The 17,387-nt window shown below is 41.9% G+C and overlaps 1 protein-coding gene across 1 annotated transcript in view; it reads right to left on the reverse strand.

The window, feature by feature from the left end:
• The window catches only part of ABCA12 (ATP binding cassette subfamily A member 12), an 88,371-nt gene that overhangs the window by 24,524 nt on the left and 46,460 nt on the right, over positions 1 to 17,387 (reverse strand). Inside the window, exons 23-35 of the mRNA XM_064452112.1 lie at positions 15,839 to 16,154; positions 13,138 to 13,252; positions 11,474 to 11,803; positions 10,519 to 10,588; positions 10,283 to 10,417; positions 9,426 to 9,581; positions 8,502 to 8,679; positions 6,740 to 6,958; positions 5,882 to 6,078; positions 5,324 to 5,484; positions 3,619 to 3,843; positions 2,291 to 2,429; positions 560 to 812 (exon numbers count right to left, since the gene is read on the reverse strand). Of these exons, the coding sequence (XP_064308182.1) occupies positions 560 to 812; positions 2,291 to 2,429; positions 3,619 to 3,843; positions 5,324 to 5,484; positions 5,882 to 6,078; positions 6,740 to 6,958; positions 8,502 to 8,679; positions 9,426 to 9,581; positions 10,283 to 10,417; positions 10,519 to 10,588; positions 11,474 to 11,803; positions 13,138 to 13,252; positions 15,839 to 16,154 (2,494 nt within the window). The remainder of the gene's footprint in view (positions 1 to 559; positions 813 to 2,290; positions 2,430 to 3,618; positions 3,844 to 5,323; positions 5,485 to 5,881; positions 6,079 to 6,739; positions 6,959 to 8,501; positions 8,680 to 9,425; positions 9,582 to 10,282; positions 10,418 to 10,518; positions 10,589 to 11,473; positions 11,804 to 13,137; positions 13,253 to 15,838; positions 16,155 to 17,387) is intronic.

The raw sequence follows: 17,387 nt of genomic DNA on the forward strand, positions 1-17,387 counted from the left end.
AACAATCCATCAGAAGAAGCGGAGAATATTAAGAACAGAGGACTCAGACATGCAGTCCTGGCTCATTCTCCCATCTAGCAGTACTGAAGTGAAAAGGCATGAGCAGTCCTGGGAAAGAACACCTGAGAGCAGACAAGCTTTCTTTAGAGTGAAATTTTGTGTTTCTGACTTAAAGCTGAGAACCACTGGAGAAAGACAACAGTTCACACCATGAAATCAGAATGATACAAATTACAATAATTTTGGTAATAGGATTTTTAAGTGCAATTAAATAATTCAGTGGTGACACCTTAATCACACTGAAAAAGTGCATTCCCTCCAAATGACTGCGTGCCTTGGACTAGTGGGGCCTGGGCAGGAGAGCATGTCCTGTGCTGGCAGAGAGGGGGGTGATGCAGACAGTTCACAAGATGGACAGAATTGTGTAACTACACAGATAACACAGCTACCTATTATCTGCATAACAGTTTTCTACTGGGTCTGCTTAGAAATAATCCTGACGGTAAAAATGGCTCTTTATGAACAAATGGGTTTAAGAGTCACAAAGAACACCACTCACCCAAAGAAATCTGCCTGGTCGGATGTGCCGTACAGAGACGGGGAAAGACTCAGTTCAGGGTATTCGGTCTCCTTAGTTCTCAGCGTCCCAAGTCCCATTGCAGCCATCACAAAGAGGACCGGGAGGATGACCTGAGCAATGAAGCCTCTGACATCCCGCCGGCTATGGTGGAATCTCTTAATAAACAAAGCTGATGTCTTCTTAAGTAGCAATGGCAAACCCTGCAGGCTTTTTGATCTGATCAGGAGCTGATCTGGGTACAAAAGAAGAATGCATTTTGTCAAGGATCAGTATTTGTGAAATGCAGGGAGCTGATGGTATGGTACCCTGGGAGTATATTTTAGCTTCCTGCACTCCTTTATAGATGGCAAATCAAAACTACTAAATTGAAACATATGCAAGGTCAGGCTTGGGAGAGGACTCAGATTTTGGCTCTTGAGGCATAAGTTCATGTAACACCTTTTTTTTTCATTTAATTTCAAGTGCATACATGTAGTGAATTGATTCTGAGATCTTGCAGGAGGAACACCGGCTTCCAGATGCAACAAGTTATCGACATCCTACCTACCCAGCTGCAGCTTACAGGGGAAATGTATTATTTTATATTTGCAAACTGAAAATTTTCATAATTTTGAAAGCAGGTCCTCAGACAAATCAGTAAAAGAACTAATCCTGAAATAGGAAACCAAAGCACATAAACCAGTTGATCTTTTGCATGGACAGTGTTGTGGTATACTATAAGCAAAGCCAAATCCTGTGCAACCTATTCCTCTTTATGAAATATTAACCTACATAAAACAACATGAAGCAAATCCTTTTCAGTGCTGTCATTAGCAGTGACACAAAACACTTCTCTACGCATATGGGTTACCGTTTAATAGCAACATTTACAGTGCAGGTCAGCTTTGAGAAGCGAGTAAGAAAATACCTCTGCGTTGTCCCCTGGATGCTTTCCTAACTATAGGCGGTATATTTATAAGTACAAAAACGGTTTCTACTCTGAGAAAGCATTTCAACCAAGTATTTGCTCTTTTTTGGGCTGTGCCACCTTTTGCAGCTCTCAGACCCCTTCAGAGATACAGGTGTAGCTTGATTCTCTTCTGAATGTGAATGTATAGAATCATAGAATCATTAAGGTTGGAAAAGACCTCTAGGATCATCAAGTCCAACCATCAACCCAGCACTACTAGGCTTTCTAAACCATACCTGGAAGTGCTGCATCTACATGTCTTTTAAATACCCCACTGTCTGGCCCTTTGAGCTGTTTTATCACACTGTGGTGGCTGGAAGACAGCAAAAAGCAACAAGGTTGACCCAGCTCAGAGCTGTGCTGCTTTTGCATCAGGCTAAGGGGTTTCCACAAAGCTTCTTTCCAGTACTACTAGTTATATAGAAATAATCCTCTACATCAATTACAGCAATTACTTTCAGCGGCATACATTTGCTCTTTCACCCACACACTGTATTTGATTAGATTAAAACCTGGATCAATTTAAAGGAAGGCAGATACAAACAAAACCCCTCTGCAATTTATTCTGTGATGCAGACTATTCCAAACCAGTGGATCTAAACAACTGTTGAGTGCTGTACTTCTAGTGATTTCCTTGTGATTCCTGGCTGGGTGAAATGTGGTTTTCAACAAAGGAAGAAGACAGGGAGCTCAAATCAGTCCATCTGTCACTGTTTGCATCTGTGATAAATCTGGAATAAAACCTGAAGGTAGTTTAGTACCGTCTCTTTCTGTGAAGGTATCCGTGCTCATAGACATCTCATCACTGCCAATTTGACCACTGGCTCCAGGCAGCTGTTGGGGCAGTTCAGCATCTTCTTGCTGGTCCTTCACTAGCTCTTTTGTCAGATTGAGAAACACCTATGGAGCAAGAAAATATGAAGGAAAAATTGGTCCAAATGACTCAATTTACCAAAAACAATAATCAGGACCCACTCTCCTACTTTGTAACTGTAGTTGGTGCAGCAATTGTGAACTACAATCCTTTTTCTGTTCCCTTTGTGCTCTGTCAGAGAAATTCACTTTTTTACACTATAAAACCGTCGTTGTCCAGCTCCTTGTCACCTCCTGTCTCTCCTGCTGCAGGAGTGGAAACTTAAACCTTTGCAGCTGCCCCCTGGACTTACCTTGTCCTAAATACCACGTGCTATGTGACTACTGAGTAGATGTAAATGAAGCTGCATTTCAGCTCAGGCCCTACGTAACTCTACTCCCTCCACACCCGTAGAGTGAGCAGCACACAGGTGGCTCTTCCTGCATGCCACCAGTGAAGAAACAAGGAGAGCCGTTTCCCGGGGATATTTTCCCCTCTAGTCTCTGACAATCCTGGCTGACTCCACATTGGGAGCACGCACACTCGTGGCACCCAAGCTGCACATGGAACATGCTGTATAACTTATTCTTGCTGCTGTAGGAAAACACCTTAAAAACAAGTAAGAATTTCTGAGCAGAAGGGTAACAATCTCCCTCTTTCTCTTCTGCAAGACAAGGATTATCACTGCTCATCATTTAAAGTTACTTTTTGTTTCTGATGCAACTGAATGTTTGTGTTTATTTGACCAGAGATTTCCCATGGGCAGAAAGGTGCCTGCGTTACTCCGAGATGCACTAGGTGACTCATTTGTACAATACAGAATCCATGCTGAAGTTTATTACTTAGATGGTTTGCTAACTCCCTCCCTGCTGACTGCATCTGTAGACAAACCCAGATTTGTGGAGACCAGGAGAATAGTTCAGAGAAACACATCATTGCCCTCTCTCCTTAGTCTAACTCCAGCATCTCATTTTCTGGGTAAAATGCCAAAAAGCTGTTGGCAAAGTAAGGCAGTGGTACACTTTGTGCATTAGTATATGTATAGATTTATGAAAACACCTACACGCTCACATGTTTATAAGTGCAACACAACAAACAACCAAACCACTTCTTCCCCTGCCTGCAACTCTCACATTGAAAACGTGCCACCATCTAGCCCAGAACACAGAGCCACAGAGTGCTGTGAAGTTAATCTCCATAACATTTCATTAAATCGCGTAGATCCTGAGCTTATACCTCTTCCACGGTTGTGTTTGAAATCCCGTAGCAACCAAGGTGGAGATCACTTAAGCTGGTATCGAGGGCTCTGAGAAGCGCCTGGTAGGCCCCTGAGACTGTGGACCTGAAGGGGGGAAGCACGTATACGAGTTCTCCACCAATATCCTCCTTGAGATAAGCCTCTGGGAGGTAGGACTGGATCAAGGAGGTCACTGCTGTGGTGTCACACTCCTCTATCATGTTCTGCAAAAGAAGGAAAGTACTGTGGTCACCAAGAGCTGTGAGGTCAAACTTCCTACCACAGGATTTAGCCCAAATCCTGTCCCATAGAACAATCAGTAGGTGATCTCAGTCCAGGGATGCAACATTTCAGTTTAAATATCAAAAGGAGATGAAAGAGGGTTTCTGGCCCTTGAAGAGGACAGGAATGTGCCCATCTTGGTCCATCCAGGACCTCATTGGGTTTCTCTGTCTACAGAGATACTGGGAACAGTCTGAATCAAGCACTTTGCACTAGCTAGAGGGTTTGTAGTACAACAGAGAAAAAGCCTAACCACAGGAGAGCTGACACATGAACTCAGCTGCCAGCACAAATACACTCTTTTCCCATGGAAAACAGGGTTTGCACATGGGTTTTCTTTAATTTTCTCCATCTATACTGCCAGCAATTTGGAAGAGGGGCTGACCTCTTATAGTATCTGCACGTTATTCTGTGTGCTGGGGCTACCAACAGCACTGTAATAAATGCTGTCAAGAGCAGCGTTCCCCCCTTCTTGCAAGTAGAACATTTTGCCTCAGGCCAGATCCTATCGACTATTCCCTTCTGCTTTCTTCCTCTGAACTCCAGAATTCACCCTCTGCACCTGGCCTTACCTTTAACCCTCAAGGAGACCCTGTTCTTTTTCAATGAAGCAGAGCACTGATATTCCTCTTTTGCAAGGGCCACAGAGGCTGGTCTGGAGGCCCCACTGGAGAGCCTTCTGCTTCAAGGGAAGTGGGGGCCACATGTTCTGTTAGCATCTCTCACTGAGAAGCAGTGTGCTCACATCCAGATCCTCAATAGTTCTTTTGTACCACTACCATCCTTGGGTCTGTCACTCAGCTCCTGCCAATATAGCCATAAGTGCCTGCATCCCTCAACAAACCTTGATGGCCCCCTCAGAGACAAAGCTGTGAAGAGCTCTAGCTCAGCTCCATGCAGGCTCGCAAAGAGAGGAGAATCTCTGCCCCCAGCAGTGCCTGCTGCAGTGACCGTGCTCATGGGACACAAAAGGGAGCTAAGGCCCAGTGGGGAAGGGACGATAAAAAAACCTGCATTCAGACCCCTGCCTTGTCTATTAATGCTGCAAAGCTTTGTGTAGAGGGGCTGAAGCTAAGACTCCTGTGTTTTGGGGAACTCTCCACATAGGTGGTCTTTCTGAAGGAGGCTTATTTATAAAAGAAGTGTGTGAATTCCAGCATGAGACAGGCAAAGCAAGCCAGAGAGTAGAGTGCACTGTAACCCAGGTACAGTGTCATAAAGTGGATGCATAAAGAAATTCCATGCAAGTGAAATTATACTGGAACAACCATTCCACTGCAGACATCTAAGACTGAGATGAACCTTCTGCAGCATGCTTCATTTCTGTGGGACACTATGACATGCCTCCTTCCTTCCTGTCATATCACTGACTCAGTTTCCCGCCCAAGATACTGAAAATTTAGGACCAACTCGGACATAAACCTTCTTTTTTGTGAGTGTAAGGTGGTATCCATCACCAAATGTTTCCTTAAGGTAGAAAGGCGAACCACAACATTTGAGCCCTCCATGCTCTAGGAAGGCAATTCGGTCACTCAGAACTTCTGCTTCATCCAAGTGATGTGTTGAGAGAATGATGGTTCTGCCTGGAAAACACAAAGCTGACGTCACCCACCACAGAATAAACACATGCGATTACACGAGACAGGTGAAAGCTATGCTGAATGAGGGGACAGAGTATCAGGTGAAAATCTACTGTACTTTTTTGGAACTGTTAGTGATATTGGATGAAAGGCAGCATTAGAGAAAAGCTGAAAGTTACTGTATTGTAAATTGTGTATTACAGTAAATTTACTTTTCAAGTGACACCATGAATTTACAAAAAACCACCAGGATGCATCCAGAGGGTCTGCAAAATCCCAGTCTCCCACAATTTGTTCTCAGTGGTCTCCAAACCCATAGTTCAAAGCCACTGATACCATATTTTCAAAAGTGACATGAATCACCTCTGCCACTGGGCAGCATCTTGTCTTATCAGGGTACCTTTTTTGTTCTTGGAGATAATTTCCCAAATACTTCTCCGAGAGCATGGATCCACTCCTGTGGTTGGTTCATCTAGTATTACCACCCTTGATCCACCCAGGAGAGCAATAGCTATAGATAACTTCCTCTTCATCCCCCCAGACAGGGAGCCAGCTAGCTTGTGACGATGGCTGTATAGTCCAGTCTCCTTCAAAGTCCTTGAAAACAAAGGAAAAACAACCCCCAGAGGTTGTCCTTCAGGTACCTTTTAAAAGCAGGGAATCTGAAAATGCCCAAAAAAACATAACTGCAAATGAAAAACTGCTCAAGTATGGATTGCTCTACTGAATGGTCACAGTGCAGGGAAATGATTCACGCTGTAGCTCAGTCACTGGGATTTTAATTTAAAACATTTCTTTTTTTAGGATGTTTTCAAAGTTTCCATCTGACAAGTCAAGGTTAAAGGCTCAACCTCATCAACTGAGAACACCAAGATCCAAACTCCCTGGGATGTTCTGGCTGCTTCACTTGTCCGCAGAACCAATAAAGCCGACATTGTCTTTCTGACTGGTTGATTAAATCTCTTTCTGGGGAAGACTGTAAAGCAGCAAGGACTATACCCTTAGGCCTATAAATTCATCTCCAAAGAATTACCACAGAAGTTTGTAAACCCCCTGGAGAAGAGACGTTATTTTCTTATAGCCACAGATATCAACACTCAATATATTCCTCTAGTCAGACCAAGGCATTATTTGAACTCCACTCAGGGTCTGCAAGACTCCTCAAAACCATTCATCTCAGCTTTGCAGTAGCAATGGCCCTACCACACAAAAATTTTTACAGCCTTCTCTCCCTTCTCTAAACCTGCTATTTTTATACCTTTTCACTTCTTGGTAGAGGTCCTGTTTACTCCAGTGAGGGACTTTGATGTACCCATAGAGCAGCAGGTGTTCCTTTGTGGTGAGGTAGTTAAAGAGCACATTGTGCTGCATACACACCCCCATGTTCTTCCTGATAACTTCCTGGTCAGTCCTGATATCTTTGCCATACACAATGATAGTACCTGATGAGGTAGGGAACAACCCAGTCAAAATAGATCTGGAAGGGAAAAAATAAATAGAAAAGGAAGTTAAAAAAAGGAGAAAGCCATAGGTAATTTTTTCATATGGTCCTGTACCTATCATCACTTTTAAAGTTTGCTTACATCACCATCACACTTCTTCCAGCCAGAGACCACTAACCACTGCTTCTTCTGCTGTCTGACCATGCTTTGGCAGAGCAGTGGCCAATTAACGTCAAAGGACATCCTTATACCCCTCTGCAGGAACGTGGGACAAGTGCCAAGCTCACACACTGAACTCTGGCTACTTTCCACATGTACTTTTATCTTCTTCAGCCTTCCCTTCCCTAAGTTAGACCGCTGTATATCCCATACATCAATACTCATGCCTTGGGCTTCCTTAGGCTTCCAATTTAGTCACTAGGAATTCAAACGATGCAGCTACTCTTCATTCTTCGAGGCTTGTCTGCAGTATCCAGACAGCCTCATATTGCTAACCACAACAGAGATTGAAAGCCACATCTTCATTTTACTAACCCATCAGAGCATGGAAACCTGATTTCACCACTATTATTAACAAGAAAGAAGGAGGGCTTCCAGACAAGACACTTCACAGTGGGCAGCACTTTCATCTAGTTCAAGCAAATAATTACCTTTTACCAAGCAATACCTAACTGAGTCAAACACCCTCTTCTCGCAATAACTGCTTGCACAATATAGGTAATTTTTGGTGCTGTCCTACAGGGACTAAAGGAAGAAGATGCATCTCAGACTGCCTTTCACCTTCCCAGAGATCCTCTCTCTCCTGGGACTTTTATCCATCATCAAAAAGGAAAGTAACTTGTGACCTTACTCAAGATTTGAAACCTGCACTGAGTTTCAAGATGCCATTACACTTTTCTGTATATCACCTTTGCCTACACTTTGCAAAGAGTATATGAGATGAATTGATAATAAGCTCAGATGAAGCACACATCTGTCTTATTGGTTTTGGCTCTTCTGAGGCTTCTATTTATCAGCTTAATGTTGCTTTCAGAGTGATGCACATATATATCAGTGGAGAATCAAGTTCTACAGGTCTGTTTTAATGCTGTTATCTAAAAACTCAAATAATAATTTATAAATGGCAAGGTTGGAAGGACTGAAAGGCCAATGTATTAACCCACTGCCATTCCAACCCAGCCAACACATCAGTTTGTACAGCTGAAATATACCTTTATTAAGCTTTCTTGCTAATATTACTTCAGCTTTGGTGTGTGCACAGGCTACCCACAGTTTTCAGAACAGCCTAATCCCAGGCACCATAGTGTCATGGAACAAAATGCTAGAACAGCTGCTATGCTGTGTATTACAGGTATCCTATGAGATTAAAAAGCATGCTCCTAAGCAGAAAAGAACCTTTAATTCTAATAGATGAAGGGACTGCTGAGGTCATCCATGTGCAAGATAAAACTTCAAGAGAGATTTGGCGTAATAAATTATCTTATTCAGTCTCCCAACACTGTACAGCCCCACTTGTTCTATTGTTCACCCAATCATGCCCCACAGTATTAAAAAAAAGCAGCTTTAAAGGATACGCACATGGTCGTAGTTTTCCCGGCTCCGTTGTGTCCCAGCAGGGAAGTGATATTCCCTTCATAGAAGTTGAGGCTGAGGTTGTCCACTGCAGCTTTGGATCCATAAACCTTTGTTATGCCACGGAGGGAGACTCCCAAGGTCAGATCAGTGGGCTCCGGTTCCAGGTGAGGAGAGGGTGCACCTTTGACACCAAAGGGAAGGGTCAGAGGACAGTTACTGTACTGCAGCAAGTGTTTGTGCTACTTTTTTCAGCTCAGAGATAAGCAGGGCTTTTAAAACCAAAATACAGCAAAAGTAGGTGCCTTTCAGCTGGGAATATAGAGAACGTTTCACAGGATCTGCATCATTTAGAGCTCTCTGGGATTTCTCCTTTTTATTTCTGCAGCTTCTAATAACTCCTGACAATAATCATGAATAGGTCTTGTATTTAGATGTTTTGGAACACCTAACTTAATTTATAATAAGCAAGTACAGAAAATTAGAGGACATACAGCAAAACTACTGAGTTATTTTCAATTATGTAGAATCAGCAAACTTTTATTTGTGGTCTCACATTATTTTATAGGCTAGATATTTAAAGAGATGAACAAAGCAGCACACATCACTTTTACCAAATGGAGAACTCTATTTGCTTGCACAAACAAGCACTGTACAGTGAGATATACGCATTTGACCAACTGCCCAACTACAACATACACAAATATGTATGTGAATATCAGTACTGGATGTCCACACGGAACAGGAAGAACAAATATAATTTAAAAGCCAAATCTCCATTCAGGTAAGTAACAGCTTCCAATTTTTCTTGTGCTACAAAAAAGCATCAATACAGAAATGTGCTTTCTGAGTATGGTGTCCCTTTACAAATTTGACTTCGTTTACCTAAAACATAAGTTAGTATCACTACCCCATCTAGCATTCACATACATATCTTATTGTTGAGGGTGGCTTCTTTCCTTAACATCAGCCTGGAGAAGAGAAAGCCTCTTCGTTTCTCATTCCAAAAGGGGAGATAACTGTTGTATTCAACCCAGTAAGATGGAAGCAACGGGAAATACCAGGGAGCAGCCATGCCATATCTACCTGCAAGGAGAAGAGGAATGTCATTCAGGTATCTATTTCTGCAGGAAGTATCATTATTGGGGTGGACTCAAATAGCAAAAATAAACTCCACAGAGATCTTTCCCCTCTTGATGTGTTTGTGTATTACTGATGCTTCATACAGAATTTGCCCAATTGACACAATAGAAAGCATTCGCTAATTTGTTATTCTGAGTAACTTCATAGCTGGAGGGCAGGAGTACTTTACATTTTCCACTGGGTAGATTTCCGTATGCCAGTGGACTGCTTCATTAGGTGAGGAAGAAAAGCAAAAGACAAATGTACTGGCTCTTGCCCAAGGCAGGAATTACTTTTTGAAATCAAATTATATAAGTAACGCAACACAAAACCACTCTAACAAATGCAGGCTAACATGCTCTGTTCTCATTTTCACTGAGCAGGCTGCAAACACATCCTCCCACGTCCTTGGCTTCAACTTCTTCAGGAGACCCACCCACCCATGTGGTAAGCAGAGGAACCCTAATTCTCCCTTGCTCTGCGCTGTCTCAGTGTCATTAATACTCTCAGACATCCACAGTGTCATGCTTCCTTTGATCTAGAAACAGGGGTATCCTGTGCATGTGGACTGTCTTACTGCCTGAACCATGGAATCAGCCACTGTTGTATTTACTGTTTTCCGAAAGAGATGCTACAGCACCAGCCTCAATGCTTTGTGTCCTTACCTGGGAAAACATTCCTTATATACCATCCCAGGATGAAGTAAATGACAGAGTCTATCAGAATCAGCCAGCACATCCAGCCAAAGGAAGTGTTGTCTCCAATCATTGGGGACTTATACATGTTGTCCCACTGCAGACCTGCAGAAAAGAATTTAGAAATACAAACAGAATCCATATTAGTTGATGAAATGTCACAACCATGGGAGCTCAAAGCCTAGTTTTGTCTACAATAAACATACCTATGCCCTGTGCCTCATATCGAGCAATGTATTGGCTTGCGTAACTGAACGCAGTTGGAGACAACAGACTCTGCGGAATAAACAAAATGGAAAACAAAGAATTTATTAATTAGTCTCAAAGAGAAATGAAGTCAGTCAACCAATTAGATACCTCATTGACTAGGTCCAGTAGCCAGAAAAATGAATGGATTTTTTTTCCCCAACAGCCACAAAGAGCACTGGACTAGGCTTATGATGGGCAGTGCTTCTGGTGATAGGCTGTAATGTCTCCTTAGAGCCTTGGCTTCCATACCCAGGACCCAACTTCCTCCCTCATACAGGGCTTTATTTTAGGCTTTTGAAATACAGCAGTGCTTGAGAATTACCTGCCATGTGGTTAATAATTTTACCACTTGCATTAATAGATGTCCTTTCCTGAATTTAGTGACTCAAAGAAAATAAGTCTGGCTACTGAAACCTAGTACGTATTTATTTCTGCTCTGGGTAAGAAACAAGGCTCTACATCTGTTTCCATGGCTAGGAATTTGAGATACCTGAAACTAAAGGAGGAGCAGAGCCAGCAATGAGCAGAGTCAGCCCTCCTTCACAGCCCTGCTACCTAAACTCCTTACTGAGGCAGCCTCATTTTTCACGGTGGTTGAAAGTAACCCATTTTGCTTTGCAATTTGAAAGGGCAAAGTATGTATCTCAAACTACTCAAACTACTCTGATCCAGCTGGCAGGTGGGACCTCACTAAAATTCCACAAGTATTGATTTCAGTCATGGGACGCAACTAATTCCAGGTGTCCCTCAAACAGGCCATGGCCAACTCTCCTGCCATGCTGTCGTGTCTGTCAACACCCACTGATGGAATTTAGAAAGTCACATATATTTGTGATACAAGCCATAATGAGAGCTGAAGTTTATTGAAGGCTTCCGTGCACATGGTCCCTGTTACTGAAAAGCAGAACTTACCAGTAGGCTCTTCACAGAGAAGCTCAAATGATTCTCGATGACAAGCAACACGATGAAGGGGAAGAAGGTGAGGATGTACACGAGACTGCCCACCAAGGCTGCTATGTTGGTGTTATTGAAGAAAACACTGATGAAGTAGCTCATGGCTATGATGGACAGGCTGTAGTCCATAAGATACAGGAACAGGAGAGCTGTGTTTGTTTTGGGAAGGATGTCACCCACTTTTAGAACAATAATGAGGAAGGTGACAGTTATTAGAAGGAAGATAGCGCACTCTATGAACCAGGCGATGAAATGGCTGCTGGCATTAACTCCCATCATTTTCATGTACTACAGAGAGAAAGGTGAAAAAAAGAACCACAAATGACAACTGTTTATTAAGAGAACTTTCTGCTGATATTGAACCATTTTTTTTTCCAGCTTCTGGACAGGACATACAACCAAAACATGCTCTTTCATACTTTGGCATACTGCATATTGTTAACCAGGGAGAAATGAAACACTCATTTCTGGAATGCCTTCAGTTTGCAAAGCAGTCTATTGTGAAAGAAACAGCACAGACAGGATCTGCAAGTATGAAGCATTGCAGCCCACAAGTTCCAAAGCAACTTCTGGCCTTAGATTTGTATCTTTTCTAAAGCATTTTGGTTATTTTTTGAAGTAATGCTAATTGATCCAGTGGCTTGAGTGTAAAAGTTCTTAAGTATCTTTCAAACCAACCCATTTGTCGCACATCCCCAAGACAACAATTAATAGCTAAATTACCATGGTTATAAGGAAGTGATATTAATTTATATTAGCTGATGATCCAGTCCACAAGACTTGTATAAAACTGTAAATTTGTATTATTAAATCCAAAAGAAACTACAGGTGCTGGTGTCTTGTTGTAGACTGTTACATGTCTAAAAGGATTACTGACACCCTGGTTCTTAGAGACAGGGAAACTGAGTTCCCTAAACTAGCGTGAGGGGCTGTCAGCTAGCCACTGGGGTTCACTCATTTTCAACCTCATCACAGTTCACAGAGTGCCCTTTCTTGGAAATGTTTTTGGAGAATCAGTATGTGTTTCCATGGTACCAGATTAAAAACAAATCTGCTTGAGCTTTTGATGCTTGCTGAAGCTTAGTTTTACAGAAGTTCTTTGCTGCTCATCTTTGTTGATTGTTTGCACTGAAAACCTGAGTTAATTTAATAAATTCACTATGTCTCAATGTAATTTCTTTTCTAGTAGGCAACCTGAAAGAACAACTTCGTTCAGAGGAGCTGATGTAATATGTAGCACCTTCTGAAATATTAAGTATAACTTCAGTGATAGTAAATAAGTCATTTTTCATGGCTATGTCCCCAATAGGTATGTCTCAAACTCAATTTTTAGAAAGCTTTAAATCTTCAGAAAACTTGTAATTTTGTGAGGCCTCCATGTTTCCAGTGTTCAGAACTGCAAAGCAATATTCTCACCACTTGAAGGGCAAATGCCCTGCATTTCTATGGCTTGAGCTTGGTTACAATGTCAGAATTCAAATGCTGCAGGTCAAACAATAGGTATTTGGAATATTATATCCTTAATGCTTGTTTTGCTCCATTTAATATTGCATGAGACATACTACCCACTAATAAGGAAAATCTGTTTATAATTTTGCATGCCCCAGAAAGTTTTACCGTACCTCATAAAGCCTCAGATCTTTCTCTTGAACAAGTGTTTTAACAAAATCAGCTATAAACAGCACCCAGGCAGCCATCAGAGCAAATGGAAGAGAGTAGGTCACGCTGGTTAAGAACCTGTAAAAGGCAAATGCAGGCTTTAGCTGAATATGAAGTGTTCTGGGGATTAAGGCTTTATAAGGAACATATTTTTCAGAATAATACTTTGGTACAGGAAAAGACATGCTTATATTTCAAAACATGGAGTATAATTAATAATTATTTAAAAAGGCTATTTTGCCATTGCATCGGATTTTCTATTCATGAAACTCCTGACTGTTCAAAATTGTTTTTATTTTTTTTAAATTACAGAGGGATTTCCAGAGGCATTCTGGAAATTTTGCTCAGCAGCACTGCTGGCAGGAGCAGGAACCACCATGGGCAGTGGCATGTCCTGGCTTTCTGGTGGGCTGCATCCCATTTTGACACATATCAGCAGCCAGCCGTAATTCCCAAATCTGTTAATATATATCTAATGGCCAAATTTTGTTATCAGGCTGCATTTCCTGGTGCCAGGGTTTGGACATAAGTGCTTGCCCTCAGAGTGTCTGTCCTACCACCCACCCCATGGGACAGGTATTGAGGATCCAGGTCTACAACATGGGCTTCACAATTCCTGGCTCCTCATTTTAGTTAAAAACTTATTCCTGTGCCAAATGTGTGCAGAAAAAAGCCAACAATAGCCAACAGTAAATTCTCCTTTTGTGATGGAGATTCACTTCATTGTATCTACAGGGCTTATGCTTTCCTCCCTCATTTCTAAACCTGGCTTTAAATTTAAAAAAAAGTACTGTTATTCCTGGAAAAAGTTTAAGGTACAATAATAAGAAGAAATTACTATGTTTACATTTGTTTTTAAAGTGTTTTACCAGTAAAGCTGAAAATTTCCCATAAACCAGTGCTTTCAGGAAATTCTTCCATGCAAATGAAGCCATATTTATAAAGAACAATGAAAAGGCATTTCAGTAGCTCTACTAGTTCTTTGTTGTTTGGAGCTTTTTTGGCTACCACCTTGTGCGTGATCTTTAGGCTATTAAAAATTCAGCATTTCCCAACACCTTCTATGTCCTGGATATTCCCTTTTCTCTGCAGGATGGTAACTATGTGATAACAATCAAAAACAATCGTTTTATGATGAATTCTACTAGATGCAAATCCAAAGCCTTTAGGTATTTTAATAATTGAGCAAACTCATGTCCTTCTGAATCTGGGGTGGGGCGGGAAACCTGAAGGCAAGCGTTTTTCTCAGCAGCCCAAGAACAAGAAAAGGAGCAGATAGCTCTGTAATAAATGCCTCCAGCAGCCACTTAATCATTGTACAAAACTATCCCTCAGCAATAATCCACATATTTGCTGCAAGAAGTTGACACTTCGTTTGAATTCTTAGTACCTGCATACTTGTAGGCACTTTGCATGCTGTTACCTTGCGAAGAGATTATAGGTCCCCAGCTCTCTTAAGTGACAGGCTGACACAGGAGGTTAATGGGTCTGCTCTAGCTCCTATAGCTATAGCTCCCACATAATCTTTTAGCTCATGCAGTAGACACGTAGGCTTTCCAATAAAAAGAGCTCCTAGGTCTAGTCTGTACTTTTGATCCAAGGGAGACCCTCATGTCAGGGTGGAGTGACCATTCAGCCTACCAATACTATTTGCCAAACATCCTTCAGTGCTTTCTGATGGACATGAAATCCCTTCCCTGTGTGTTTTTCACATAGTTTGGCCACTGGCTGCGGTCAGCAGCTACTTCTGAGGAAGTAGCGTGTTGCCAGCTTACCAACGCAGACCAAAATTGTCTTGCCAGAGGGAGAGGTCCTCAGCTGTGAGAGATTTGCTTCTCTCTGCTGCATTTGGCAGAGATGCAGTTTGTACTAGCTGCAGATCTGGCTCAAGATGCGTGGAAAGGAAGATGATCCAAAACTTTTTGATCTGCTTCACCATTCAAAACTTATTCTGGTCCACACAGAGTTCACACTGCACTGCTCTGTATAACAGGCTGTTAACCCTGGCAACTCAGCGCAACAAAAGCTTCTCTGTCCTCCCTCATTAGTGCAGAGATGAATGGTACAATTTCATCTTCCCTCTTACGGTTCTTAAAGCATCTGAGAGGCACCTATATTGGGAACTTCTCACTATACACTGAACATTAGCTAGAATCACTGGAATGAGTAACAAATACCACAGCTGGATAGCAATCCATAGGAACTAGGACCATAAGCCTAGGACCCTTTTTTTGCCCAATAAATACATCTTCTAAGTTCTGTTGCATTTTATGCATGTAAACACCTGCAGAACAGGCCAACACATATTTAACCCAAGCCCTGCCAACCCTAGTCTCAGTTCCACCATGTGTAGTAAAACAGGGACAGTGAATTTTACCTGCTGTAAAATCTATAGTTACCATGACAATTCAGGTACATACAAAGCACTGAAAACAAAAGATTAGGCAAACTAAACATAGACCATTTATACTAGAGTCCAAAATTCCCTCTTTTGTTCAGCCCCTTAAAAAACAAAACAAAACAAAACCAAAAACTACACACAAAATGAAATTATTTCTATGCCATGTGAACATGGCACGAAGGAGTCCAGTGCAGCTGGTGAACTCCCCAGTGAGACAAGATGACCTTCAACAAAGCATGAAGACAAAAGCCACACAAACTTACATATCCTTATTGTAGCAGGGGTAAGGCATGGCCTGGACTTGAACAGCTATTTCCTCTGGATTCTTGCCAGTCTGTAACTCAATAATAGCTCTTTCAATGCTATCCTGGAGATAAATAAATGCCCGGCTGTAAATCTGGCTCTGCGAGGTGGAATTGTGCGGGCCCACTGTCCAGATGCGCTCCCTTATTCTGTTGGTGGTTTGCGTGATCCTGCTGCTCATTCGGATGGTGTAGTTGAGCACAGGAGGGAGGGCCAAGTCCCCATGAACTGAGTGTCCGGGGCTGCTATTGCTTGAAGGCAGCTTGAAAATGATACCTTGGAAAAGAAAGGGAAAAGGATTTCCTTCAGTCAATAGCATGCAGGCAGTACACACAGATATGTAGGAAGTCCTCATTTTTATAAGACTTTTCGACATTACAATCCATCATTTAACTTCTGTGCTGCACAAATAATGCTCAGATGGGTAGGCTGTTTATCGAGGGTCTGGAAGTGGCAACTATACATCACTGCAGCTATTCATACTTTCAAATGTGACCAATGATTTTGGGTTCAAAATACACCCCCAGAGCCTTTAAATCTTCTCCTGATGAGCATTCAAAAACCAAAGGCTCTCAAAATAACCAGCTTGTATTTGGAAAAATCTTGCTTTAACAGGGACTGTCACATATCTGTTAGTTATGTCACTCAGCACACACCTCTCATGAATACGCCCAAAGGTACTTTATAAAGAGAGCTCACACAGTGATGCCGTAACATAAAAACCTCAGGAACGTGGTATTGAAAATTGTTCGTGACCTATACACATATTTCTGTGCCCACACAAATGCCTGCAAAGCTGAGATGTCTAAAAGCTTAGCAAGTTCCTGTTAGGAAATGGCATGCGGTAGATACAGTTTGACAGACAGGGCCTTTTTTCCCTTAAAGTGTCTGTTTGAGTAGAGGCAGTGCCACAGAAGTATTTCTCTCCAGAATATTTTTCCTGATTATTCCATATACAAACCATATGATGGGATGGAGGACAAACATGGACAAAAACTGCTTTTATGGAACAGACAGATATTATCAGGGTCTGAAGTTCCAGGAAAAGGAAAGGTTTCTATCTACCCCTCAGTTATGAGGTACAGAACCAAACAGGTCACAAGACTTATAAGTAAACCCTAACTGAGGAGATATTGGGCATTCTTTAAAAATTAAGATATGTTTGTATCATTCAAATTAATATTAGTTCCTGTTCTGTACACCCCCTGCCCTTCTCTGCGGTCTGATCTGAAGCTGCAATCCAATCCCACGAATGTGAAAAGTGTGACTGAGAAGACCCAATATAATATTGCAGTCTTTGGCTGGAATGTCTTAAGAGCTTTATGACCTTCTAATAACAAATGGAACTGTCTCATATCTTTCTCAATTAAAGCATCTTTTCCCATGGGGGCCTGAAAGAAGGCAGCTGTCATGAAGATCTCCTAAGGGCAGTGAAATTTCACTCAAACTGAGAATTAACCAAGAGGAAACAGTGGTTGACCAAAGGCTTCTACACAGACAGTGGAGGTG

The sequence above is a fragment of the Phalacrocorax carbo genome, chromosome 5 (assembly GCF_963921805.1).
Source record: "Phalacrocorax carbo chromosome 5, bPhaCar2.1, whole genome shotgun sequence".
NCBI classification, from domain to species: domain Eukaryota; kingdom Metazoa; phylum Chordata; class Aves; order Suliformes; family Phalacrocoracidae; genus Phalacrocorax; species Phalacrocorax carbo.